The following is a 26,716-nucleotide window of genomic DNA, read 5'->3' as shown; positions in this document are numbered from 1 at the left end:
TCTTCAATGAATATATCCAGCTGCTTTAGTGTGTGTATGTGTGTGTGTGTGTGTGTGTGTGTGTGTGTGTGTGTGTGTGTGTGTGTGTATCTTGAAAATTCTATTAGGATATGTTGAATCATTTTCCAAAATAGCCATTTGTATTCAGGAAGCACAAGTAGGCAAAATGTTGAATAAAGCAGCTATTGCTGGTTGGCAACTAAAATATATGTCCACTCATTCTTCAGACTTCCATTTCAAGACTGCAGGAATATTAGGTTTTAGATTGCAAGTCATAATATTATATGCATTCTTTATGTATTGGAAGATAGAACAGTAAGGTGCTGAGAGCACTAGGGAGTAATACAGAAAAAACTGTCATGTGATATAATATACAATGAGCTTTGATGAAGGTAATACAGTGTTAACAGAATGAAATGAGAGAGGCTTATAAAGATTATTAGTAATCTGCAGCTATGACAGGTTATATTATAATGTGATATATTTAATATTACTGAAGATATGCTTACTCTGTTGTTTATTACCTGTTACATTTTTGAAAATGGTGTTAAATAAAGCCTAACAATTATATGGTAGTATTTCTGGAAATAATCAATACTAAAATGTGTTAATGAAAGCTAGGAAAATGTATAAAATTCACCTCGATTTCTAATATAATCCATACTAAAGTGTAATATAAGAACGTCAAAAATTAAACCAAAGAATGAGTAATTTTACTTGAGCTTATCTAAAATAATTTCAGGAAAAAATGCAAGAAAAATCCAGCCAAGCTAGAGTTTTCACTGTGTGGTACCATAAACCTCCTGTAATGGAGGCCCATAGGATATATGCAAATGACCCCTTAATGACATCAAGTGTTTCACCTACATCACATCTAAAGCATTCAGTACATTTTGCAGGCACCTTATTTTTATGGGCATCAGCTGGATTTAAACGCCCTGTGTTTCTGAAGTATAGCCAAACTATCCACTTATGCTGTGCTGCTGAGTTTAATAAAAAGGAAAATATCCAAGCATATATCTTGTTGCTGGTTAATAAAAAGGACAAAACATGCATGTCCACATCTAGTAGGGTTTGTCTTTATTAGCCTGAATGTTACCATTTCCCGTGTAGCTGAAACACTTGATAGCCTTAAAGGTTCATTTGCATATATCCCATGGGCCTCCATTACAGGAAGTTTAATGTATCACACTGTGGAAACTCTAGCTTGGCCTGGTTTTTCTTGCACTTTTTACTGAACAGTTTGTCTGTGTGACCATTTTACCCTGTGGCTTGGATAGTTTTAGGAAAGGTACACATTTTATTATTGTATTCTGAAAAGTTTTACAAGAGAAATGTTCCAAATGGCTGGCGTTTGCAGTCTTATTAACTATTGCAGCCTTTGTTAAGATTCAGAGTATGTAAAAAGTATGATGCCTGCTACATGCATCACAATTCCTCTGCATCATCACCATCTTGATCAGCATTATTATCACTGGCATTGTGGCATGCTGCCATTTTGCTGCTATGGGCCATTATGTGTTTAAGGTCACACAACTGGGAATTGTAAGATGCTGGTATTGAGAAAAATCTAGTTTTAGATTACAAGCCATAATGTTATATGTGTTCTTTATAACTTGCAAGATTGATCAGTAAGGTGGTGAGAGCACTTGTGGTATCACATTACAATGACTTTTGCAACAAAAACACTACCACTTGTCAGAAAACATGCTTCCAGATTAAAATTAAAACTATTCACTCTAAATTCATTACCGATATATTGCTAATAAAGTATTGAGTTATCCCCTACAGTGGCATATGCTCTCCATGTAATATCTTAAATGTTTTTTACTGTGGGTTTTCTGATACCACAAAAGTTGACGGATTCTTTCCATCAATATTATCAGCATAAGTTTTCACAGCATCATTGACAGTGGTGTGCCATTAAAAATGGGCCATTCATTCTTGTTCAGGTCTGTTAAAAATAAAATATCAACATATGCAACCAATTACAATGAAAAAATCAGAAGAAGTGGTGGCAAATTTCATGGGTTCCCCTCAGTACTGTTTAATGACTGATTCATTTAGACTGTTTGTGACACACGATCTGTGATTTAAGGCTGTAAGTGCTAATTTATAAGGTTACAGTTCACAACAGCAACCCAAGTTAGGTTATAGAATTTAGAGAAAACATTTTATGCTATGATTAAGCATGCCCTTAAGAAAAGAAAACAAAGTATTCTGTGTTTTTACTAAGTAGAGTTTATCATCATCCTAGAATATTTTAACTATTTTAATAAACATGTATGGAGTGCTTATATCAACAGTGGACAAGACATATGATTTATGATACCAGAACTTGATTCAGCTCTGCTTTAATGTATACTCTTTCATGCATTTTGAAACAGAAATGAATGTCTTTATCACACACATCTATTTAGGATCATAGGAGGTTACTAGGCTAATGACCTTAGAGCCCTTACAAGCCTAGCCAAGAGTTTATCCCCCCAAAAGAAACCTCAGTCAGTACCTGCCACCCTTGTCAATGAATGACACAGGTGGAACCCCTGGGACAAATTTGTGTTTTCCCATCTACTCCTCGAGGTTGCACTTAAAGATGGTCAGTGAGGTACTCTGTTTGACATTTATGAGAAGTCTATTCCAGAGATGGGGCAACCTCTGGGAGACAAACCTGTCTCTCCAGCAGGTTTTGTCGATGTTGCATATTAGATCAAGGCCTTTTGAGTGGGTAATGCATGAGGAGTTAGACTTATGGATATGGAGCATCTCTAGTATGGTAAAGTTTGACATTGCCTTGTAGACAAGACACAGATCACCTCTGAGTAGTCTCTGCGATACCAAGTAGAGTGATAGGGATTTAAGCCTGTTCACATTGGACAGGTTTTGGAGGCCATGGATTCTCTTTGTGAGGCATTTCTGTGGCATGTCCAGTTGGTGCAGATGTTTGGAGAGGTAAATACCAAAAGGTGCATTATACTGACTTACTGGTCTATTGAGAGAGGAGTATAGAGAAGTAATAACCTCCTTTTTTCTGGATGCAATCCCTTTACTTACAAGATGAACCAAGTAAAAGGCTTTTCTGACCACTGCCATTATATGATGGCCGAATGTGAAATTGGTATCAACCTGAGTACCCAGGTCTGTCACCACAGGTTGTGTGCTTAGGGAGTTGTTGGTGATGTAATCAGTAGGGCCATGTTTTTGCCGAATGGTATGATGATACGTTTTTTTTTGTTTAGCTTGAGAACTTGACTTTGGCACCAGTCATCAGTTGCTGCAAGATCTTCTTGCAGTATGTTAACATCATTTGGGGAGTCAATTACAGCACCCAATTTACAGTTGTCTGCAGACATGGTCAGCCATAGGCCTTTTGTCTTTGCCTGGACCTCTGAGAAGTAGATGCCAAACAGTAGGGGTCCCAGAACAGATCCCTAGAAAACTCGACTAGTGACAGGTCTGCTGTTGGAGGTGGAGGGGCCTATTTTGACCTTGAGGGTATTCTTGGTGAGCCTAGTTGGCCACCCACTTAATGAGATAGGGATTTACACCAAGTTGTGTTAGCTTCTCAATGATGCCCAAGTAGGGGATTGTGTCAAAGGCCTTGTCCAAGTCAAGGTAAGCTGTATGTACTGACTTTCCCTCCTCCAGGCCTTGGTGACACTGTCAAAGAAGTCAACCAAGTTCAACAGGCAAGATCTGCCCTTGGCAAATCCAAGTTGGGTGGGGTCAAGTGCTTAGGGATTGCCTATATCCTTGATTATGAAATCCATGATAATATGCTCCATGGTTTTACAGATCAGACTTGTCAAGCTAATGGGGCGATAGTTTCCAGAGTCAGTAGTGGCACCACCTTTGTGTAAGGGGATGACAATGGCAGTTCTCCACTCTGTTGAAATGAACCCTGTACTTAAGCTGTGGTTGAATAGGGTCCGCAATAGCGAAGCCAGTTCTTGCTGGAGATGGTACACAGGACAGCCAGGGATGCTATCAGGTCTCATGGAAGCTGTGTTCTTTGCCTTGGATAGGACCTTTAACACTTGATCAATGGAGATGTGAGGTGAGGGACAAGTATTGTGGATGTCAAAAGGGTCTTTTGGCAGGGATAGGGGGGGACGTTTGCACTGAACCTATCTGCTAGCAGGTTGGCTAAGTCAACAGGATCAGTGTAAGTGATACTATTAAGTACTAATTTGGAACAAACCTGGGTCTTGCCATGGAGGTTTCTGACTTAACTGAAGGCTTTATGGTTTCCCTTTCTTTCAGCGGCTAGTTTCAATTCATAATTGGCTTTGGAGATTTTCACCAGTGATCTAATTTGTTTGTTGAGGCTAAAGAGGGAGTGTTTCCAATTTGGAATTTGTTCCCTTTTACCATTGGACAACAGTTTCTTCCTTTTGTTATAAAGCCTGTTGGTTGATAGAGGATGTCCACCAAACTTTTTTTTTCCCTTGGGGAGCAGGTTTTATATCTGTTGGATATGGATGAGTCCATGCAGTTGTACAGGTGCTTGTATATTGCATTCACGTACTGTTCAGCATAGTTGTCTGCATCCTCTGAGGGGGGCGGTGGTGTGAAGCTACTGATAGCCTCCTTAGGAGGTTGTAGTCAGCTTTTGAGAAGTTTTTTAGCTTGATTACAGTGGGTGGGTGGGTGGGGGGGTAGAAACTTCAAATGAGACAATTTGATGATCTTATCTCACCAGGGAGGAACATGCTATGGGAGTGGTACAGCGGTCACCCATGTTGGTGAGAATCAAATCCAGAATGTTATCTCCCCTTGTGGGGGTTGAGATGAGTTTGGGACCAATAGTTAAATTTCCTTTCCCTGTTTTACATTGCATGGTATACTTATATTGTTTTCTGCTCCTCAGCTGTGCTTTCTTATAGAGGGAGTCCATTTCTAATTAAATCTTTCTTTCCATGGAGTGATTTAATTCAGTGCATAATCTATGAACAGCAGAAATGAAGTACTGTTTAATGTTTGTCTCATTAGTAAACTATTGCCAGCAGTGATAAATGTCTGCAAAGCATGATATTAAATGTCCGTCACTTTTCTCTGAGACTTTCAAAGCATGTTACTATCTGTGATCTCCCTCCTATTCAGAAATACATATGTTGATTCTATGGATGACTGAATTAGGTAATCAATTTTGCTGCTGTCTCTAAGTGTATAAAACACTCTTTTGAAATGTAAGTACTACAGAAAAAAAAAAGATTAATAACTTTTTTCTCATGATGGAGTGGCTGTGGGTTTTATTATATTGTGTAACAGTAAAACAACCTTATTCCTGTATGAGACAACATAGGGCTTTGCTTTTGATATGAACACAAGATTTGTATTCAACTTTGAATTCGTTTTTAAACAATTTGATGGGGTGGTTGGGCCCCAGATGTTGAAAAAAGTAGGAAACAGGAAAAATTAGCTTTTTCTGGAGAATTTTGCGTTATTATATTATTCCACCTCTCCAGCAGTTGTGTGATTACTTCAGATTCAGCTTGTCAGCATCACAAACCTCTGCCTCTCCTCCTCCTCCTCATAGCTTTGAAAAAATGGCAGCTTTACAGTTATTGGCACAGAACATGGCTGCTTGTTCACTGTTGCTGTGAACATACAGTTAGTCTCTTATTCACATGATGTTGTCACATTGAGTTCTGCTTTCTAGTGGTTTTGTTCTGCATGCATTAAGGCATGTGACTGTCTGACTTAATGGTTCGCAAAGACATACCATATTGTGGATTTCACAGGCTTTTCTACTTCCCTCTTGTGTAATGAGTTAAAGGTTTTTGCTTAACTCTTCTTGACATCACTTGACATCACTGTGTAAAATCAGAAAAGAAGTTTGGAATGATAACATATGTTGGCTTTGCCTAGATGTTAAGAGTCTGTATACTAACATAAGGCATAATAAAGGTATTGAAGCATTAGGATATTTCTTGGGTGATTCCCCACTGACCCACTTTATAATAGAATTAACAGATTTCTGTTTAACATTGAAATTTACCATCAGCTGCAAGGCACTGCAATGGGGGCAGCGTTTGCCCCTATGTATGCAAATATTGTGATGGCAAAATTTGAAATGGAATATATATACACACACTCATTATATAAAAATCAAGTAGTTCACTGTTTTAGGTTTATAGATGACCTAATATTCTTATGTAATGGAAGTAAGGATGAGGCTCAGCCTTTTATAGATGACCTACATAATAATGTGTTTGGCTTTAAATTTGATGGTATACAAATGAGTAAGAAAGTTACGTTTTTGGATATAGATATTAATGGCATAGAAACAACAGTGCATAGGAAATTTGGCCAGGATAATGCCTTTTTATATGGCACTAGTTGTCACCTAAATCATCTTATATCTGTATTGCCATATAATGAGTTTTTAAGACTTAACAGATTATGTAGCTCTGATGATGTTTTTGAAGGTGAACTACTTAAAACAGAAAATATGTTTATAAAGAGGGGGTATAATAAACTAACAGTGGAATAATCCAAGAATAAGGTAAAGGAATATAGATATGGAACAACAAGTAGGCATAATAGCGCCTTGAAGAAAGGTGAAGCAAATAGAAATAATAATGAAATAAGGAGAAGAGGTAGAACTAAGGAAGAAAAGTCTATAGGGGGTGATAGAGAAGTTTATTTTGTAACAACTTTCAATGTTCTGACAGAAACTATGGACAGGAAAGTTAAAAAAATACTGGAAAATGATAATTAATAATAAAGATTTTAAATATTTGTTAAAAAAACAGATAAAAGTTTATTACAGAAGAAGTAGAAACTTGGGTGATATGGTGGTACATAATTGTTTTATAGCACCTGAAACTATCATATATCCTAATGTAAAGGATAAAAAAATAGGAACCATGGCTTGTAAAAAGTGCTCAGTGTGTAGACATGTTGTGGCAGCTTTTTCAAAAATAAATGGTGTCAGATTCACCCCTACAGGTTTCTATACATGTGGTACAGAAGAAGTAATTTATGCTCTCAGATGTAGTTGTAACCTATATTACATAGGAGAAATAGGGAGAGCTTTCAAAATGAGTATGCAAGAACATATAAAGGACATTAAAAATTGCAAAAATAGATAGTCCTTTAGGACAGCACTTTATAACTGCACACAATGCTAAACCAGATTGTTTACAAGGTTGCATTCTGGAAAAAATGAAAGTTTCATTGGGTAAAGTTTCATGTATTAAAGAAAAGTTGTTGAAAATAGAAACCCTTTTCATTTTAAAGTATAATACTTTGGAACCTCATGGGTTAAACAAGGAAGTAAACTGGAAATATGTAATTAAGTATATTTATTTTATTTTTTTATTTATTTTACATTTGTTGACCGGGCTAGTCTAGCTGGATATATGTCCATTTTCAGTAGAGGCCCGGGGAGAAAAGCTCCACACAGTTTAAACAATGTTAACATAAACAACAAAATAGAGGAAAAAAAAAAACATATTTATACATTTTATACATTTACTAACAGGGAGTCTGTCACTTATGAGTACATAATGAAGGTAACGTATAATTTTAATAGGCTTAGAATAGTTAATAAGAAGGTACATTTATGTGTTGCTAAAGAGTATTAGTTGCAGGAAAGAAGTTAGTAAAAGTGTTGATATAGATAATAGAGGAAGATAATGAAAATATATGGAGGGGTTGTTAGGTAAAGTGTGTAGTAGTGATATGAGTCAGTTTAAAAGATGTAGTACTAGTATGGAGTGTGAGGAGAGGAAGCATGGTAGTATCTAGAAAAAAAAATAGAAATAAAGAAATATGGATAAGATAAGTTAGTGAAAGAGTAGGTTCAGAGATGAGAAATTTTAGATGAGTAAGTCAACAGGTAATATTAATTAATGGTTTGCTTGATTGTTTAATTGATTAAGTATTCTGATTTTATATGTGTATAAATACCAATGAAAATGTGAATGGATTTGTACTCATTGAAGGCTTGGTGCCGAAGGGCTAAGTTGGAATTAAACTGCTGTGACTGCTGCTTTGAGCCTTGTGTCTGTGATTTTCTACTGTGATATTTGTATTTTTGCTCCTATTTGTGGTAGATGGATTGGCACAGAACATGGCTGCTTGTTCACTGTTGCTGTGAACATACAGTTAGTCTCTTATTCACATGATGCTGTTACTTTGAGTTCTGCTTTCTAGTGGTATTGGTTCTGCATGCATTAAGGCATGTGACTGTCTGACTTAATTGTTGACAAAGACATACCATATTGTGGATTTCACAGGCTTTTCTACTTCCTTCCTGTGTGATGAGCTAAAGGTTTTTGCTTAACTCTTCTTGCCATCACTTGGGCCACAGCTGATGTAAACAGATAGTTCTAATCCTAATATTAATTTGGTATACTTATGTAGAGCTAAGCTCTGTCTTCTGTCCACTTCCTCTATAGTTCTGCATAATCCCTTTTCATGGTCAGTAATTTGATAAAACGCAATTCCCTTTCTTGTACCTCTCCTGCACTTCTGGTGGTAGACTGCCTATCATTTGACCAGTACCTTATTTATCCCTTTTAGAACCACTGCCTTTCTTCTTGATATGTTTTACTGGAAATGATTTGTCTTTGTAATCCCCTACATCTTACCCACCACCTCTACTCTGTGTCTATAGCTGCTGATGGTAGATTATATGGCAAAACTTAGTATCTGTTTCACACATCGTTCCCTTCAGTTTTGTTCATCTGTCTTCTGTTTCTGGTCATCTAGCTCTCATGCAAACCAGTTACCATCCTATAGTCAGCCTTGAACTCATTCTGTAATCAGTATAGTGATCTCTATGACTGTTTTTTTTTAACCATAGACAGGTGTGTCATGAAAGTTGTCTAACAGTAATACCTGAAATGTTCCTAAGGATAACTAATCAGTTGACAGGAGAGATGTTACCTAAAAATATAACAGGTTAACAGGTACTTAGTACAGGACAGATCCAGATCCCTGCCTGCGTTTTATTAATTAGATGGTTTTAGAACCTGTGGTTATTAACATAGAGGATTATGATTAGGTCATCAGTTGTAACTTACTTATTATGTGTTCCTGACATGGATGCCAAGAAATTCACCTCACGAGCGAAACTTACGAGATGAATCTTGGCATCAGTATTGAAAGCACATACTTCATAGTTAAGACTGGAGAACTTATCATAATTCTTAGTTGTGCATGGCGATTTATCTTCTGCATGTACTGCAAATTAGTCAAAAGTAAGATGTAAAATAAAAAAAAAATGTGATGTGTTGTGTTGGCTTTAAAGCCAGTAAAGCAACGGGTGGGTAGTTGAAGTTCTTACGTATTCCCTGTGTAAGGGAAGCTGTTTAATTCTAAATGCCCTGTGTAGTTTAGCACGAAGCAGGTAGAAACAGGACTTGAAATTAAGATGTTTCTACCTACTTGTGCTGTATACTGGTCAGCACGGTGCAGACTCATTCTTAACAGTACATAGGGGAATGCTCAACAATTGTTAAGCACCCCTTTAAGAGTTCTTCTGGCTGGGTCTTACACTACAGCAGTGCTGGACCAAGTTGTAATTTAGCTGTTTTTTGGGCATAATCATGACCCTCCATGCATTACAGAAAACTATAGAACAGCATACAAGGCATGCGTTTGCTATCCTATTAATTCCTTGACTGAGGACTTGCAAAAAATATACCATGTATGTAATAAAAATGGGATCCGACATAAATTCAGTAATCGGAATGTGATAGTCACATTGCCTGGGCGTCGGGTGCCAGCATCTGCCACATAACGCACGCACTCAGTTCACTCCACAACAAGTACAAATATGACTCTGTCATTGTCCATGTTGGTGTGAATGACGTACCTCCCTGGACTGCATGAAAAGAGACATGGAGGAGCTCTCTGATCTTGTAGCCCAGACAGGTATGACCCTAGCCCTGAGTAGCATTCTGCCATCACCCAGAATGATACCGCAGTACAAGGACAAAATGATTGACTTCAACAATTGGCTAAGCTTCTGGTGTCATTCTAAGGGGATCCAATATCTATCTGCCTGGAATGACATGATTGACAGACCATGATGCTTTGCCAGAGATGGCCTGCACCTGTCGCCCTTGGGATTCCGGATACTGGCTAACTCTCTTGCCACCCCTATAGTGTCTTTTTTAGGAAAGGTTCAAATGACAAATTCACCACTGTAACAGGTACAAGCAAGCAAAATCTGAGGGTAATGCTACTCAGTGATAAAAGTCTAAACCTCAAAATGTACTCCCTCGAGGCACTCCTTAAAATGGAGAACATTGACGTCTGTGCAGTGACAGAGACCTGGTTCAAGGCTCCAGAGAGCACCCCTGCAATACCAGGCTATGATTCATACCACACCTTTTGGCCACCTAACCTGGACTGAAATACTAAAGGCGGAGGCGTGTCCATATTCATTAAGGATATCCACACCTCCAGGCTAGTTGCTCAACATAGTTCATCCGAGATTATCCAAGTGTAACTAACTCTGGGCAAAACTGAAATCCAAATTGTAGCTTGCTACAGTTCCCTCACCATGCTCCAGGACTCACACTCCTCATTTCTTGATACTCTGGAAAATTAGGGTACAACCCAACACCCTAATAATGAGCAATTTCAACTATCCCACCATTAACTGGGAAAACTTGTCATGTACCAACTCTTTTGTTCAACATTTTCTGGAATTCATGCATTCCAATGTATTAGATCAGCTTATCCACACCCCCACCAGGGGCAGCACTATCCTAGACCTGGTCATTACCAACATGGGTGACCGGTGTTCCATACCATAGGTCAATTCCTCGTTGATCAGATCCGACCACAAGTTAATCACCCTAGACATCCACATCACGCCCCCCATTAGGGAAACCTCTGTAAAAAATGTGTCCAAAGCCAACTTCCCTCTTATTAAGACATTACTGGCAAACTTCACGACACCCATGCAGACGGACAATAGAGGTACGACTGTTGAATCCTACACAGATGCACTTTATAAGCACTTACACAAGTGTGTGGATTGTGCTATCCCTAACAGAACCAAGATGCTATCCTCCAAAAAAAGGAAGCCAATCTGGTGATCCCCTGCCAAAAACAAACTCTACAACAGAAGAAAGAAACTATTGCAAAAAAGAGTAAAATCCCATGATTGGAGGAACTCCCTGGTCAGCCACAGTAAGAAGCTGAGATCCCTCATAAAATCCTCCAAAGCTAGTTATGAAAACAAAATCACCACTGATTCTAAAGACAACCACAAAGCATTCTATAGCTATGTCAATGGTAACACTCAGATCTGCTCTGAGTTACAGCACAATGGCACCAAATATACAGAACCAACTGATATTGCCAACATCCTGGCAGATAGGTTCAGTGCTAACTTTAACCCCCCTCTGACCCCCTAAAGGGCCCATCTCTATACTGGAAGAATGGAAAGTTCCTGTAATCATGGCGGCACAGGTAAAACCACACTCTCCAAAGCCAAGAACACATCATCCATGGGACCTGACAACTTCCCAGGCTGTGTTCTAAATGAGCTATAGAGCGAACTGGCACCCCACCTAAGTACCATGTTCAATAACAGCCTCAGCTCACACTTTGTGCCTACTGAATGGTGCACAGTGACTGTTATCCCACTCCACAAAGGGGGCACCACCACTGACCCTGGGAACTACCGCCCCATTAGCCTGATGAGCCTGGTCTGCAAGGCCATGGAACGTATCATCATGGAACTTATAAACAAAGACATTGGTAATCTCCAAACTCAGGACCCCACTCAGTTTGGGTTTGTAAAAGGCAGATCATGTCTCCTAAACTGGATAGACTTCTTTGAAGCAGTCACCAAAGCCATAGACGAGGGTAAGGTGGTTCACACAACCTATCTAGATCTCTCCAAGGCTTTCAACACCATCCCCCACTCTGTAGAGTTATAGATAAACTCACTAAACTAGGTGTAAATCCCTATGTCACAAGATGGGTTGCCAACTGGCTCACTGACAGTACCCACACTGAGAAAGTAGCAGACTCCAAATCTGACTTCAGACCAGTAACAAGTGGAGTACCACAGGGTTCAGTCCTGGGTCCTCTCCTGTTTGGTATCTACTTCTCTGAAGTACAGGCTAACACTGAAGGTCTTTGGTTAATGAAGTTTGCAGATGACTGCAAACTGGGAGCCATAATCGAAACTCCTAATGATGTGGACATCCTACAAAAGGGCCTCACTAAGAGAGATGCCTGGTGTCAAAGTCATGGCCTCAAGCTCAATGCCAAAAAGTGCATTGCCATCCCCTTTGGTAAAAACTCTGTACCCATCAACTACCACATAGGCAGTAGTCTAATTAACACCGAAAGTATGATGAGACCTTGGGACACAGGTTGACAATAGTCTCTCCTTTGACAATCAGACTGCCACAGTAGATAGGAAATCCTTCTACGTGGCACACCTCATCACAAAAGGTTTCTCATCCAGGAAAAAAGAGGTCATTGTTCCCCTCTACTCGTCACTCATTAGACCCATTATAAGGTACAATGCCCCTTTTGGTATGTACCTCACAAGACACCTACAATAACTGGAAAGGTTGCAGAAATACCTTACAAAGAAGATTACTGGCCTCAAACAGATTCCCTACACAGACTATCTCAAAAAACTCCAGCTTTACTCCATTCCATATCGCCTACTCAGAGGTGATCTCTGCCTAACATACAAAGCTATGTCGAACACAGAGTTGTTGGACATGCTCCACTTAAAGAAATCCCAATCCCTCTGAGCTACATGCTCTAGGGACCTAAACCTTGTCACCACAATAAACAGAACATGCTGGAGGGATAGATTCCTGTCCCAGAGACTTCCCATACTCTTGAACAAACTACCTATCTATATCAAACAAAGCTCCTCATTAGCACTCATCAAGAAAAATCTTGATGATTGGATGGGAAATAGGAAATTCACCCTGGGGATCACTTCTATGGCTCTGCTCGACAGGGCCACAGGAAAATAATTTTCTTGGGTGGCGAAAACCAGGGTACCTTTTTGGCTAGGCTTATATAGGCCCTAGGGCCAACAGCCTAGTACCTACCTATGAACCTATGATTGGGTCTCCAGTCATAATCCATTTATTATGTGTTAGAGACATGGATATCAAGTTCATGTCAAGAGCAATGCTTGAGAGGTGAATCTAAGCATCCAACAACAGCTAATATTAGGTAACAATCATAATTCTTTGTAGTGCATTGATATTTGTCTGCTCCATGCACTACAAGTTACAGTAAAAAAAAGGAAAAAGAAAAGTGCTAAGTGCTTTGCTGGCTTTTAAAGCCATAAAGCACTTAGCAGATGCCATCAGAAAGGCAGTGTAACACAGTCCATTATGATTACACTTACCTTCCTTGCCTCTTAACTGTCTAGATTTTTGCAGATAATACAGAATTTTAGCCTCAAAATTTTGGTGTGATCCTCGTAAAATCAGTTTTTCAGACAAACCACTAAAGATTGAAATCACTTTTACATACCACTCAATTGTACATGTTTTCGCAGAATGGCCAGAATTTTGCCTCATATTTTTGGTGTGTTCCCCCTAAAATCTGTCCCTTTCTGGCAAATAGCTGAGGATTGTTGTCATTAAATAATGACAAACACTTGAGTTTAAGAATCTACATCCTTCGAAAAATTCATGCCAATGCAAAAACTATTATTCTATCAACTTTGTAAGTTTGTAAGGACAATATTTAAAATCTGTCCCTATTTGTCCCCCCATCATTTTAGGGTTTGTCCAGATTTTTTTCCTCTAAGAGGTTGAGAGATATACACACATCTAAGATTCAGACTTTGTAGCCTTCAGAAAATGCATGTAAACACACATCCAGTTATTCCAGCAACTTTCTAACTGTTTAGAGGAAGTTAAAGACATCATATTGGCATGGACAGCAGGCAGAAACAAAACTTTTGTTCTGCTGTGTCATTTGCTGGGCAGTTCTGGGAGGTTTTGCTGCCTGGCACAGGATCCAGACGTAAAAACTGTAGTAGGGTGTGCTTAACTTTTTTTAAGATCAGATCTCACTCCATTCTGGTGCTTAATTGATTTATCTTTTTCCAAACATTGAAGCGTAATTACCATGTTCCATGCACTATACAATATTTATGTTCCAGACAGGAAACCTTGGCATACTAATCAAGTTATAAAACTGACCTGACATAATGACACAACATTTGCATAGTGGGACAGGATGATGCTAAAAATGTCAAGACGGTTGATTGGTGGAATAGCATATGGATACACTGTGTGCTTTACGGTAATTTGATGACTTGATTGGTTGTTCATAGTGGTATATATGGTTGCACAGCAGAACAGAGGTGAGTCTCTATCACTAGTGCACTAATTAAATGATGATCGTGAACCTGCTGGTATGATTTAGTAACTATGACCAATTACTTGATAAAGACATGGTAGATAAGGGATGGGCATGCTTCTGCCTACCTACAGCACTGTAATCAGATGACCATGACACTGGCTAACAACATACCATTTATAGAGGAGAAATGCGAGCACACTTCCTGTGGTACATTAACCCAATGGTTACACTGACCTACCTCGTAATAACAAAAATAAACAGGAAAACAAAAAGGAACCCCCCCCCCCCCCCCATTATTGTAGCTCTCAGTCAGTTGTAATAGCACATGCAGTTATCCAGTGGAGCTACTGAAATATTTTTAATACTACAGAAGTTGTTGGGGAATATGAGATTGTACTTGTACTCTGCTAAGCTGAATTCAGTAAGCATTTCTCCACACCTACCCACTAAAGAGGCCACTAAAAGTGGAATGATGCAGCATGTCTAATGGCTAAAACAGGTCTGTTAACAAGTCCACATAACTGTGCTTATCAAACTGAAATAAATAAAATAAGTCAACTGACATTGTCTAAAAGTAAATGAGATATGTAGTGACTGCAGCAAGAACAGAACCTATTTCACAATAATCAGGTGATGGCATGACAGTGACTTATATCATTATAATTTTACAAGAGAACAGTGCTGACACTGTCCCTTGTGCACTGATCAGGAAATGGTAGTAATACTAACTGTGTTAAAGATAATTACACAGGAATACATTGTTGTCCTTACCTATAGAATGTTGATTAATGGATGACATGGATTCTGCCTTACAAACCAAAAGCTACATGACAAAACTGAGCTGTATCTGCCGAAAGTGCTGTAATCAGATTACATTATAGCAATAACCCACGCCTGGGTGTGGGTAATGCGGGATTTACCCACGGTTGGCGTGGTTTGGTCCCAAGGGCGAAGACAACCGTGGGTAAATCCCGCATTACCCACACCCAGAAGTGGGTTATTGCTATTATACTATGACATTATTTAAGAAAAGAAATAATTACTTTTCTTAAATAATGACATTGTATAATGCCTCTTTGCTGCCCTTCCACAGCTGTCTGCTATCCGCGGCAGTTCTGATGTACTGTGCATGCCTACGCAGTACATCAGAGCCGTGGCCAAAAGCAATGGAGAAAGCAAGATCTCCGTTGCTTTTTACTGTTTCGCTATGTTAAATGGGTTTAACATAGCGAGACAGGTTTAAAATAAGCAACGGAGATGTCAATAGTGAACAAGCCGACAATACCTATATTACAAGGACTACCAAAGGTCCACAAGTCAATTAGAAGCCCGCCTATGAGACCAATTGTCTCCAGTAGAGGTTGGTGTATGGAATCCATTTCTATTTTTATAGAAAAGCACTTGAGACCAGCCTTGAACAATAGAGAGCATGTTCTTAGGGACACTGAGCATTTTCTGAAGGATTTATATAGCTTCTTTTCTATGCATAGTGATTCTATGGCGTCCTTTGTTACTCTAGATGTGGTCTCTCTTTTTACAGTGATTCCAAATACAGAGTGGTTGGTAGCTACACAAGAGTTTTTGAGGAATTCTACGCAGTACACTGCTGATACTATTATTTTGCTACTTCGACTTTTAGAATTGGTATTACAGCACAATATGTTCTTGTCTAGTGGTCATGTCTATAGACAGTGCAATGGCGTAGCTATGGGCACTTCCTGTGCCAATAGCTACGCCAATGCTGTTATGGCCAGTTGGGAGGAGGAGTATATTTTTAAAGGTCCCTTCAGTCATCTTATTTCGTTTTATCGGAGATTTGTGGATGACGTTTTTATTTTGTGGGAAGGGAATGATGAACAGTTTACTGATTTCATGAGTTATGTCAATAATACCACCTCTTTCTTACATTTTTCATATAGGATGTCAAGTGAGAGTATGGATTTTTTGGATGTAGTTGTGTTTAGAGACTTTGAAGGAAAGATGTATACAAAGCAATATAGGAAAGATTGTTACGTTAATCACCTTTTACATCGCAGCAGTGCACATCCACCACTTGTATTTAAGAATATTGTTACGAATCAAGTGATGAGAGCATCTAGACTGAATGTTAGGGATGAAGATTTTAATCATGAATTAAATAGGGTTTTGATGTTTTTAAAGGACAGAGGATATAATGATAGATGCCTCACAGGGCATGTACCAAATGTGGTAGAGAGGAGAGGTAAGCAGGCTAAACCTTACTTCTCTAAAAAGACTAATTCCTCTAGTGAAGTTATGATGAGATCCACTCACACTAACTTGAAAATTTCTTTGAAGTATACTACGGATGTAAGTAAATACATTGATATTGTTAAAAAAACATTGGCAGGTTTTGATGACTGATCATGATATAGCGAGATTTGTTGATCCTGTTCCTAGGTTTAGTTTCAGAAACGATAAATCACTTAAGAGGAGGCTATGTTACCCTAAGGAGGACAGGATGGACATTGGTCAAGAAGGTACTAGACCTTGTGGACGATGTAACTGGTGTGAGTATATTGATAGTAATAAGGTATTTCATCATCCTGATCTAGACAGAGACTTCTATTTTAAGGTTTCTGCCACCTGTGAAAGCCAACATGTGGTTTATCTTGCTTGCTGTTATATCTGTGCGAAGTTTTACGTTGGCAAGACAGATAGGTACCTTAAGGACCGTATTAGGGAACATTCATATAACATCAGAAAGGGCAACAAGACCAATGCATTAGCTAAGCATGTCCTTAATACAGACGTTTCTCATGTTTTTAGATTTAGGGTGATTGGACTGATTCATGAGAGTTTGAGGTTTGGTGATATATGCAATAAAACAGAGAATTTGGAGGCAATTTGGATTACTAAACTGAGGAGTACTGAGGGACATGGGCTGAATGAGTGTATCCCTTTGAGACCTAGACTTAAAATGAGACCTTTACGTAGGTGATATTTTATACATGTTTAATTTGAATAAATGTTTTTGAAAATGTTTTTATAAATGTTTTTAGACATATTTTTTATATTTTTATATTTATGGTCATGTGATAGTGTATCATGTGACGTTTTTGGATGTATAAAGGTGTGTTCTAATAGTGCTTGAGTACACCTGATGAAGCTTAAATGTGAAAGCACTTGTGTTTTTTGCACTCAGTAAAGGCCTTATTCTGGATTTTACAGCTGTCTGTGTCTCTTTTGTGACTATTTCTTATTATTCTTTATTTTTTGGAGACGTATTGTGGGGACCACTCCTTTTGGCAGGTTGTCTTTGGATATATTATATTTTGTTTGACCCAGGTCATGCATGGTAGGAAAGTGTCTTTGCCACAGCCCTCCCCCTGGTTAACAAATACATAAAATACATTAGTTGGTAATGATGCTGATGATGCACACCTGCATAATGGAATAGGTAGGGTCATAGCCTATGATAAAACAAGCAGTTACATCAGAGTACATCACAAAGGGGAGCATAGATGGGCTGTTCATGAGTGCTACAGAAGAAGCTTTCGTTTGGTTTGGTTCTATTAGCATAGCTTGTGCACTGTGTGAGCATGAGCAAACTACTTAACCTCACCAAAGCTTGACAGGGGTCTATATCAGATAATCAAACTTGGCTGAGACCATATGTTCAAACTCTTAAAAGTTCTAAAATTAAATTAAAAAAAAAAAGAAATAGAAAAAAACCTACCTGAAAGCATAAGCAGAGGGGCAAGCCCCCATGCACCCCCCACACTCCCCGCTCTTTAAAGATACCAACTCCGAGATCGCACTACAATGCAGACAATGGAAAACTTCCATTACCACACTGTACGGGGATCTCTGTTGAAACGTTCGAACCTTTAAAAGTTCGATCATATGGTGTCGACCATATGACGTTCGAACTTTTAAAAGTTCAACAATGTGATAGGAACCCGCTTGACAGTCACTCATGAAAAGAGCCACTTTTATCTAAAGTGCATGCAATGACCCAACCTGTCTTTGGTCTGTTTAATCAGGTTGTACAAGTTACCCAGCTTAAAATGTGAAGAAGTGACTCAGGTGATCAGGAACAGTAAAAATTGCCTATAGTTCCCCAATTAAGTGATGATTGCAGGACTGTTGGCATAGTCTCACAACAGTTGTATTGTAGAACAGGAGTACAGTTTTTGTGTCATTTTCAACTAACAGGCCACAAACCACAGTGTAGCCATAGCAAGAGCCACCCTTATACGTGGTGTACTTGGTATCTTTCTTTTTTTAATGTTCTCATGTTTTTCAAGTGCATTGAAATAACTGTGAGATCATTTTAAAGTTACACTGAGAAGTACATTTGTGCTTTATGCTGCTGAAAAAGTTATTACTTTGTAGAGAAAGTGGTATCTGATTTGTCTTGTGTTTTCTAGTTTAGATAAGGAAATATATATTTATATGTTTGTTTTCAGGACACAGATGATGAACTTGATGAAGCATTTTCAAGGTAAGATTTTTTCTGTCATAGATTGAAATGTAACTTAGATTTTCCAAATTGAATGCCATTTACATCTTTTATCATGTATAGCCTTAACATTTTTTTTACCTTGTTGTACTGCTATTTATATATACTTGCCAAACATTTTTCCTTATTAAATTCTTTTTCATCTTCCATTTTTTTTATTTTAATTTTGTCTATACAGGGAAGCATACCACCCCAGGGGTTTCAGCTGTGTCCCTCTTGGATAGAGGCAGATAGTGCTGATTTAGATCTACTTATAACATAGACATTATCTCTAGACCCTTAAGGGAACAAGAATTGAATTTGGCTAGGCTTGTAAGGGCCCTAGGGCCATTAGCCTAGTAACCTCCTATGAAAATTTCTTATAGTAATTTTGAGACTAGTAACTGTGAGTTCTGAAATGACAGAAAATGCATAGTGAAAGGAAGGACAGACAACTTTTGAAAATCAATGAACTCATTAAATTGTTTTATAGAACAATCCCCCCTTGCACACATTAATGTGGGGAAGGGGGATACACCCCACACCTTTCACTGCTTATATATACTAATTGAAAGATCAATGTACTTTGTGGAAAGGGAACACTATGTGACACAGCAATATCAGTGGTACTATATGATAACTCAGTCTTTGCACTTTCAAACTCAATATAGTGGACTCATGTTTACGTATCTCAAACTGAAGGTACAAATTAACACTCTAGTTGACTTAGTCCTTTTACTACAGCTGAATCTAACTAATCTTCTCCTAAGGTCCCCTTGGAGTGTCAGTGTCTCCATACAAGGTCCCCTTGGAGTGTCAGTGTCTCCATACAAGATCCCCTTTCAGTGTCAGTGTCTCCATACAAGATCCCCTTGGAGTGTCAGTGTCTCCATACAAGGTCCGCTTGGAGTGTCAGTGTCTCCATACAAGGTCCCCTTGGAGTGTCAGTGTCTCCATACTTCTAGAGGGGCCAAATGTGGTGTGAACTTATGCTTGCCCCTCCCTTGGAAGCAAGTCTATGTGTTGCATCAGCTAAAAAGAAAGATTTATGGATAAGGTGTTTGGGAACCTCATTGATTTATAGGAATCCAAATGTTGTAGTCTTATAAGGTTAGGGTACAGACATTGTATCTTATTTATAAACCCCTTTTCTTACAATTCTTCCTAGTCAACTGCCTTCTTTCTATACAGTTGATTTAATAAGGAAGTGTGAAGAAAGTTAAAGGTTTGGGTGGTGTCCTGAGGCTATGTAATGTGTGTACTATGGTCTAGCTTAAGCAGAGAGCTCAAAAAGTTACTACCCCCTGCTCTACCAAGAAATCTATCCTCATTCTCAATCTTCTTCTTTCAGCTTTTCTTGGTTAGGGGTCGCCACAGCGGATCACCTGTCTGCTCATGACTGGTAGTAAAGTTTTACGGTGTCAAGTTGCTAGCCCGTCACCCAATCTTCCACAGAAGGCACACACATGCACATACTCACACCTAGGGCCAATTTAGAGTGTCCAATCCACCTACAGCATGCCTTTGGGAGGAAACTGGAGCACCCAGAGGAAATCCATGTGACTACAGGGAGGACATGCAGACTCTGCACAGAAGGCACCCCAGCCTAAGATTGAACCGGAGAACCTCTCACTGGGAGGCGACAATGCTAACCTCTGCACCACCGTGGCCGCCCTTATTCACATTCTCAATATAAAAAGTAAACTAAATAAAATAGAAAAAAAATGAAAAAACAAACTGCAGCACTTAAAAGTTTCTTAAATAACTAATACAGCAGTTATTTTGTTTCTGTGCAGTGGCTTAATACCAAGCCATCAGCAGATTTCTTTCCTACTTCTGTCCTGGATAAATGGATGTCAGAAATGTTGTAAAATGGAATCAGGTTGAGTCTTTCCTGTAATTTGCTAATGTAATTGTAGGCACATTGTCAGTGTTGTGTGTAAGGTTTACACTATGGATCAAATGGCACCTGGAATGGTTTAGGTCAGCTTGGTTAGAGACACATAATAATGGCAAATAATAGGTAACTTGCTAAAAGCTCATCATCTGTGTTGCTTCAGCAGTGTGCCTAGGACTATTCACTAGGCTACACATAGAAGTAGACTAGCTTCTACACTTGAGAGCAAGTCTTGGAAGAAAGGTCAGAGCTTGAGCAAAATGTACATTAATGGAGACTGTAATACAGAAATTCTGCTAGATACTGTTCTGGTAAATCATTTTGGTGTCTGACCTTTTTGACTTTGTCTAGGAGCTACCTAGAATACTTCACCCCAGGATATAAGAAATACTACTAAAAGTAAACACAGTAGAAGAAAAATCAAAGACTACATTTGTAAGAACCACAAAAGTATCTGTTCAAGATCCATAGTAATCGAGTTCTAGAATAAAGAGTTATGTACTTACCATAACTTAGCATCTATGTTATCCCATGTCACTATTCATTACTTCTGGGATGTAGGATCCAACATCGAATCTGAGCTGGCAACTTTTCAGACAGATCCTAGGCTCAAGCTCCTTCCACTCTCATGATCCCTTGCTGCCCTTTAACCCCTCAGATCGAGTTTGTCCCAGAGCTAGAAGATGGCCAGAGTAGACCTGAACCACCAGACAGGACATCTCCACTTCCTCTAGATCCAACAGGATGGTGGAAGGAGAGGGATAGTGATGAATAGTGACTTAGGATAACACAGATACCAAGTTATGGTAAGTGCATAACTCTTTATCTGATGTTATCCATGTCACTATTCCTCATTCTTGGGTCAGAGTCCCCAGCTACCCTACAATTGTGAGTGGCCTAATGGAATGACATGCCAAAGAACTGTGGAGACAAAGGAAGCCCTGTTCCCTGAAACTAGGTCAAGTTTGTAATGAGTAATGAAGGTACGAGGAGCAGACAAGATGGCTGTAGCGCAAATGTCATCTAAGGAATATTGGGATAAATAGGCAGTTGACACAACCACAGATCTAGTGGAATGAGCTCTGACAGGTCCTGGTAAAGGCAATCCCTTAGAAGTGTAAGTCGTAGAAATACATTAGGATATCCAATCAGATATTGTAATCTTGGACACAGCCCAACCCAGTCTGTTAGAGAAGGCCAAAACCGTTGAACAGATTTGCAAAAGCTCTTCTTCCTGTCTAAATAGAATCACAATTGTCTATGTATGTCAAGCCTGTGCAGCATATACTCTCCTTTATTGGAATGGTTGGGAAAGAAAACTGGCAACTGAATGGTTTGATTCAAATTTGCTTCAGTGGCTACCTTGGGCATGAAAGAGGGATAAGTCGAGAGAACCACTCTGTCTCTATGAAAAATTTTATATGGAGGATTGATTGAGAAAGGCTGCAATTCAGAAAGTCATCTTGCTGATGTTGTAGCCACTGAAAAGGTGGTTCTCCAAGACAAAACTTAATGTCTCAAGTTGCAGCACTCTTGAAAGGATTCTGTGTAAGAGATTGCAGCACAAAGGGAAGGTGCCAAGGAGGAGAGGGATTTTTGATAGGAGGCCGTAGAAGGAAGGCATCTTTCAAAAAGGCCTTACAAAGGCAAGAAGAAAAAGTAAGTTCCTCACAAACATTAAAATTAGAGATGGCAGCCACCTGCAGCTTAATAGTGGAGAAACTGGCTCCATACTGAAAGAGAGATGAGAAGAATAATAAGATGTCTGGAATGGGAGCTGAAAAGGGATCCAGATTCCATTGATTGGCCCAAATAGAGAACCTTTTCCATTTACTACAATAGACCTTTCTGGTGGAAGCCTTTTGAGAGGTCAGAATGATGTCTCTGATGGGAGAGGCAAGTCTAGACTGGTTTAGAATTACGGGAAGTGGAGAAACCACGCAGTCAGATGAAGAGTCTGAAGGTTTGGGATTGAAAGATGAGAAGGGTGAGATATCAGATCTGGAAGGGAAATCAGTACCCAAGGGGGTACTTCAGATGAGACCTGAGGAGGTGGAGTCACACCTGCCAAGCCCTGAAGGGGGCAGTGAGGATCAAGGGAGCCTTGAGGCACTGAGCTTTCTGAAGCACTCTGGAAATGAGAGGTATAGAAGGGTAAGCGTAAAGGAGACCTGAAGGCCAATCATGAACTAGAGCATCCCGGGGGGCTCTCCAGCTAGGGGAATCAGGGTGAAGTATTTGCTACATTTGTGATTGAGAAGTGAAGCAAACAGAATGCAACTCAGTTGACTCCAGCGAAAAAGATCTCTCTTGCCACTGAGGGATTCAGCAACCACTCATGAGGACTCAAGATAGCTCTGCTGAGCTTGTCTGCTAGCACATTGGTCTCCCCGGGAATGTGTGTTGCAAGGAGAAAGCACCCTGAAGGCATGCCCCATTCTCACACTATCATGCCCTTGCGACAAAGCAGATAAGAACTTGTGCCTCAGTGTCAGTATCATACTACTGCTATGTTGTCCATGTGCACTGCAATGGTACCAAGAGGAGGGCAGTCCTGTATGTTTATGTGCAGTTTGGTCCCTGCAGTGTACCATGTACCTTGGACCATCTTTCCCTAGCAATGCCCTCACACCCCAGCAGGAAAGTATCTGTGGTCACCATGGCAATGGAAGGAGGTAAGAAAAGGGTCTGCCCAGGAGGATATTGGGGACGTAATCCACCAAAGATGATGACGCCTGCACCCCAGAGTGAGGTGGATGGAAGCTGTCATAGGGTGAGACAGAGAAAACCATTGGCTCACTAGAGTCCACTGTAGAACCATCATGTAAAATCTGGCTAATGGCACCAGATAGATTGCCTCCACCGTGGACTCCAAGGCCCTGAGTATGAAGCGGATGTGAGGATGAGACAGAATAGGAGGCACTGAACTTGGGATCTAATTAGTTGAGCATACCTGGGAGGTAAGGCTGCAATTTCTGACAGAGTGTCTAGCTGGATGCTGATAATCTCCAAATTTTGGTTCAGAATCAGATTCAACTTAGTTAGATTCATAGTAATTCTTAGCTGGTTGAACAGGCGAAGAAGGTACTAAGTGGCTGCAACCATTCAATGCTTCGTGGAAGCTGTGAGGAGCTAGTTGTTGAAGTAAGGAAACACTTGGAATCCTTGCAATCTCAGGTAAGCTGCCACCACTGCCATGCACTTGAACACCTGGGAGGCTGTGGTGAGACCAAAGGGCTAGGTCCGGAACTGGTAATGATTGGCCCCCACATGAAAGTGGAGATATCTCTGGGAGCGCCTTTCTATTTTTATATGATAGTATGCATCCTGTATATCCACAGAGCACGTGTCCTTGTGCAGAAGCAGCAGGGTGGACTGGACAGTGATTATCTGGAACTTTGACTTCTTGAAGGAGAGGTTCAACTCACTTGAGTCCAGCATTGGGCATAGCCCCACATTTTCTTTGGCACCAGAAAGAAGCGAGAGTAAGTTTCAGAACCTCATTCTCCTGGTGGGACCTCTTCTAAAGAAGCTTGAGCATTTCTTGCTAAGCTAACTCCCTCTGATGGGATGGCACATCAGAAAAAGTCTCCTGACTGGTAGGGGGTGGGAAAATAGCCCCTAGAAATAATGCTTAGCACGCAATGATCTCTTGTGATGTTTGCCCAGGCCAAAGGGTGCAGAGACAAATGACCCCAGACTGCCTCAAGGGCAGGATAGTCAGGACATCAGGAAAAATGGAAGGGGTTCTCAGAGAAGGGTTCTCTGGAGCCATGATTTTGTGGACCCCCTCTGCCTCTAGGACAGGATCTACCATTGAACCTTCTCCTGGACCTGCAGAAGAGTGTTTATCTTGAGCATCCTGAAAAGAATGCTGTGAATTTTGGAACCACAATTTCTCACTCCATTGTGTCTTAGAAAAGGACCACTGAGGGGTAGAAAATTTGATTCCACAGCTGACAAGGTCTTCCCTTCTTGCTCACTGTGGGTCAGTGTGTTTTTGACTGATGGACCAAAGAGAGCTGATCCATCAAAAGGGGCATTGGTGAAGGATGCTTTAAAGGACTCCGTAAACTCACATAGATGCAGCCAGGTGAAATGCTGAATAGAGATTCCTGTGCTTACCTCTCAAGAGGTGCCTTCTGCAACATTGGAAATCAGCCCATCAAGGAACTAGTGAGGGATGCAAGAGTGGATAGCTTGAGAGACACTTTGCTGAAGTCCTTGGTAGGCATCAACTCAGAAAGGGAAGTGGTGAGTTCCTTAACCAAATCCCTCTGGAGGTGGGTGAAGTGTGGCAAGTAATTAAGCACCCACAGACCAAATGTAGCTGAGGTGAAAACCTGCTTTCCATGTCTGTCGATCGCCCAGGATTCCCAGTTGGGGGGATGGACAGACTTACTCTACTCCAGCAACTCATTTTTAGTGGCAGCCACTACCACTATACCATCAACAGGAACCACTTTTGACCAAAACTGTGTCTATCCATGAGTGGACTTAAGAATTTGTCTGCTTGTTTGGACACTGGCTGCACAGTATTGGGCTCCTTCCATGCCCTGCAGGCAATAAGGTCTATCAGTTCATCAGCAAGGGGGAAATCCAGATGGTAGATGGTCCCCTCCCAAATGCCTTAAGGAACATAGACTCCTTGGAGGACAAGGGTCGGGAAGACCATCCACCCTTCAATTTGAGGGACAATAGGATGTCTCCAAAGGAGACATCTTCAAGTGGAGATCTGCAGGACTGTCCCCTTTATCAAGGTCAGTATCTTCACTGAGAGTCTCTATTGGAGAGTTTAGGTGCTTCCTCTTCATGTCTTCTTCCAAAGCACTTTCTCAGAGGGGGGTTCTCAGAGGAGGATTCAGAAAGTGGGGTAACTATCCCTTGAAAGCTGGTTTGGGAAGGCTAACCGGTAGCAGGATAAGAATGCTCAGCTCTCAGAGATGAGGGGGGCGGGGAAGGGCCCTGAAGAGCAAGGGAGGCATCTCTATCAGTGGAGAAGGTCATCTCTACTACCTGGAAGGGCTGAATGATGTCCTCTTCCCATCCCTGACAAGCAAGAGGATGTGAGGAAAGGGAGCAGAGCATGTCATTGCCTCAAGATCCCCAGATAAAATTGGTCCCAGACTGTTGAGAGCCGAAGCACTGAGGGGCAGAGACTGGTCTGACAAAACCCGACCAGAACCCTCCCCCAAGGACTCTGGAGTGGCTGCTCAGGTCCGGGACCTAGTCTGCTCTGAGGGAGGAAGAGCAGAACTGGTCAGGGACTCAGATGGGGTACAGACAAAGTGGGCTCTAGGAGTTCCTGTCACCTCCTCATCATGCACCAGGTCCTGGAAGACCAAAACCACCTGGGTTGGTTGAGGAGACTGAAGTGTAGGAGCAGGGGAAGGATACCTGGCTGGATGGGCAGGGAATGCAAGAAGCCCCAACTCAACTTGAGCCTTGAGGAAAGACCTCACCATCCTGTCCATGTTGGATGGCAGCAAGCTCTTGGAAGACCTAGAAGAGGATGATGACCTAGCTGGGGATGCGTGTCTAGACACTGAGGACCTCCTATATGTCTCAGAAGAATGGCCTCTGTGCCCAGGAGCTGTAGATCACTGCTCAGGGCCCGAACCCAATGGAGAGTCCCCAGTCCAGATGGGATTCAACAAAGGTCCTGGAGCCATCCACTTCAGATCCGAGGACAGCTGCGGATCTAAGCATTTAGAACTAGAATGCCTCAGATTCAAGGAGGTCAGATCTGTGGCAGGTCTAATCTGGGCTGGACCCAAAGGCCTCAATCTAGAGGCCTTGGATCTGAGAGTAGACTCCCAGGACCTCTGATCCAAAGGTCTCAAACCGGAGGCCTTGAATCCAGGAGTAGACTTGCGGGATCTCAGATCCAAGGGCCTCAGTCTGACAGCGCCGAGGCTGGAGCTCACTCTGAGGAGCTAGAATCTGACAACCTAGGCTTCTTGGAGGAAAGCCCAGAGACAGAGGGTGCCTTTCTGTTGTGGTCAGAGGGATCCAGCTTGGTCGGAGAC

General features: G+C 40.6%; 1 protein-coding gene across 3 annotated transcripts in view; it reads left to right on the top strand.

Moving 5' to 3' along the window:
* Positions 1-26,716, top strand: part of LOC122794421 (low density lipoprotein receptor adapter protein 1-like) — a 1,120,082-nt gene that overhangs the window by 1,053,378 nt on the left and 39,988 nt on the right. For 2 of the 3 annotated variants that reach the window (XM_044062791.1, XM_044062792.1), the window contains exon 8: positions 18,759-18,793. The exons of the other annotated variant lie outside the window; for it this stretch is intronic. In XM_044062791.1, the coding sequence (XP_043918726.1) occupies positions 18,759-18,793 (35 nt within the window). The remainder of the gene's footprint in view (positions 1-18,758; positions 18,794-26,716) is intronic. 3 annotated transcript variants of the gene reach the window in all.

Source organism: Protopterus annectens, chromosome 2.part1, assembly GCF_019279795.1.
Source record: "Protopterus annectens isolate FY-2018-M chromosome 2.part1, PAN1.0, whole genome shotgun sequence".
Lineage (NCBI taxonomy): Eukaryota > Metazoa > Chordata > Ceratodontiformes > Protopteridae > Protopterus > Protopterus annectens.
The sequence above is the reverse complement of the archived record's forward strand: the minus strand, read 5'-3'. Positions and strand labels throughout refer to the sequence as shown.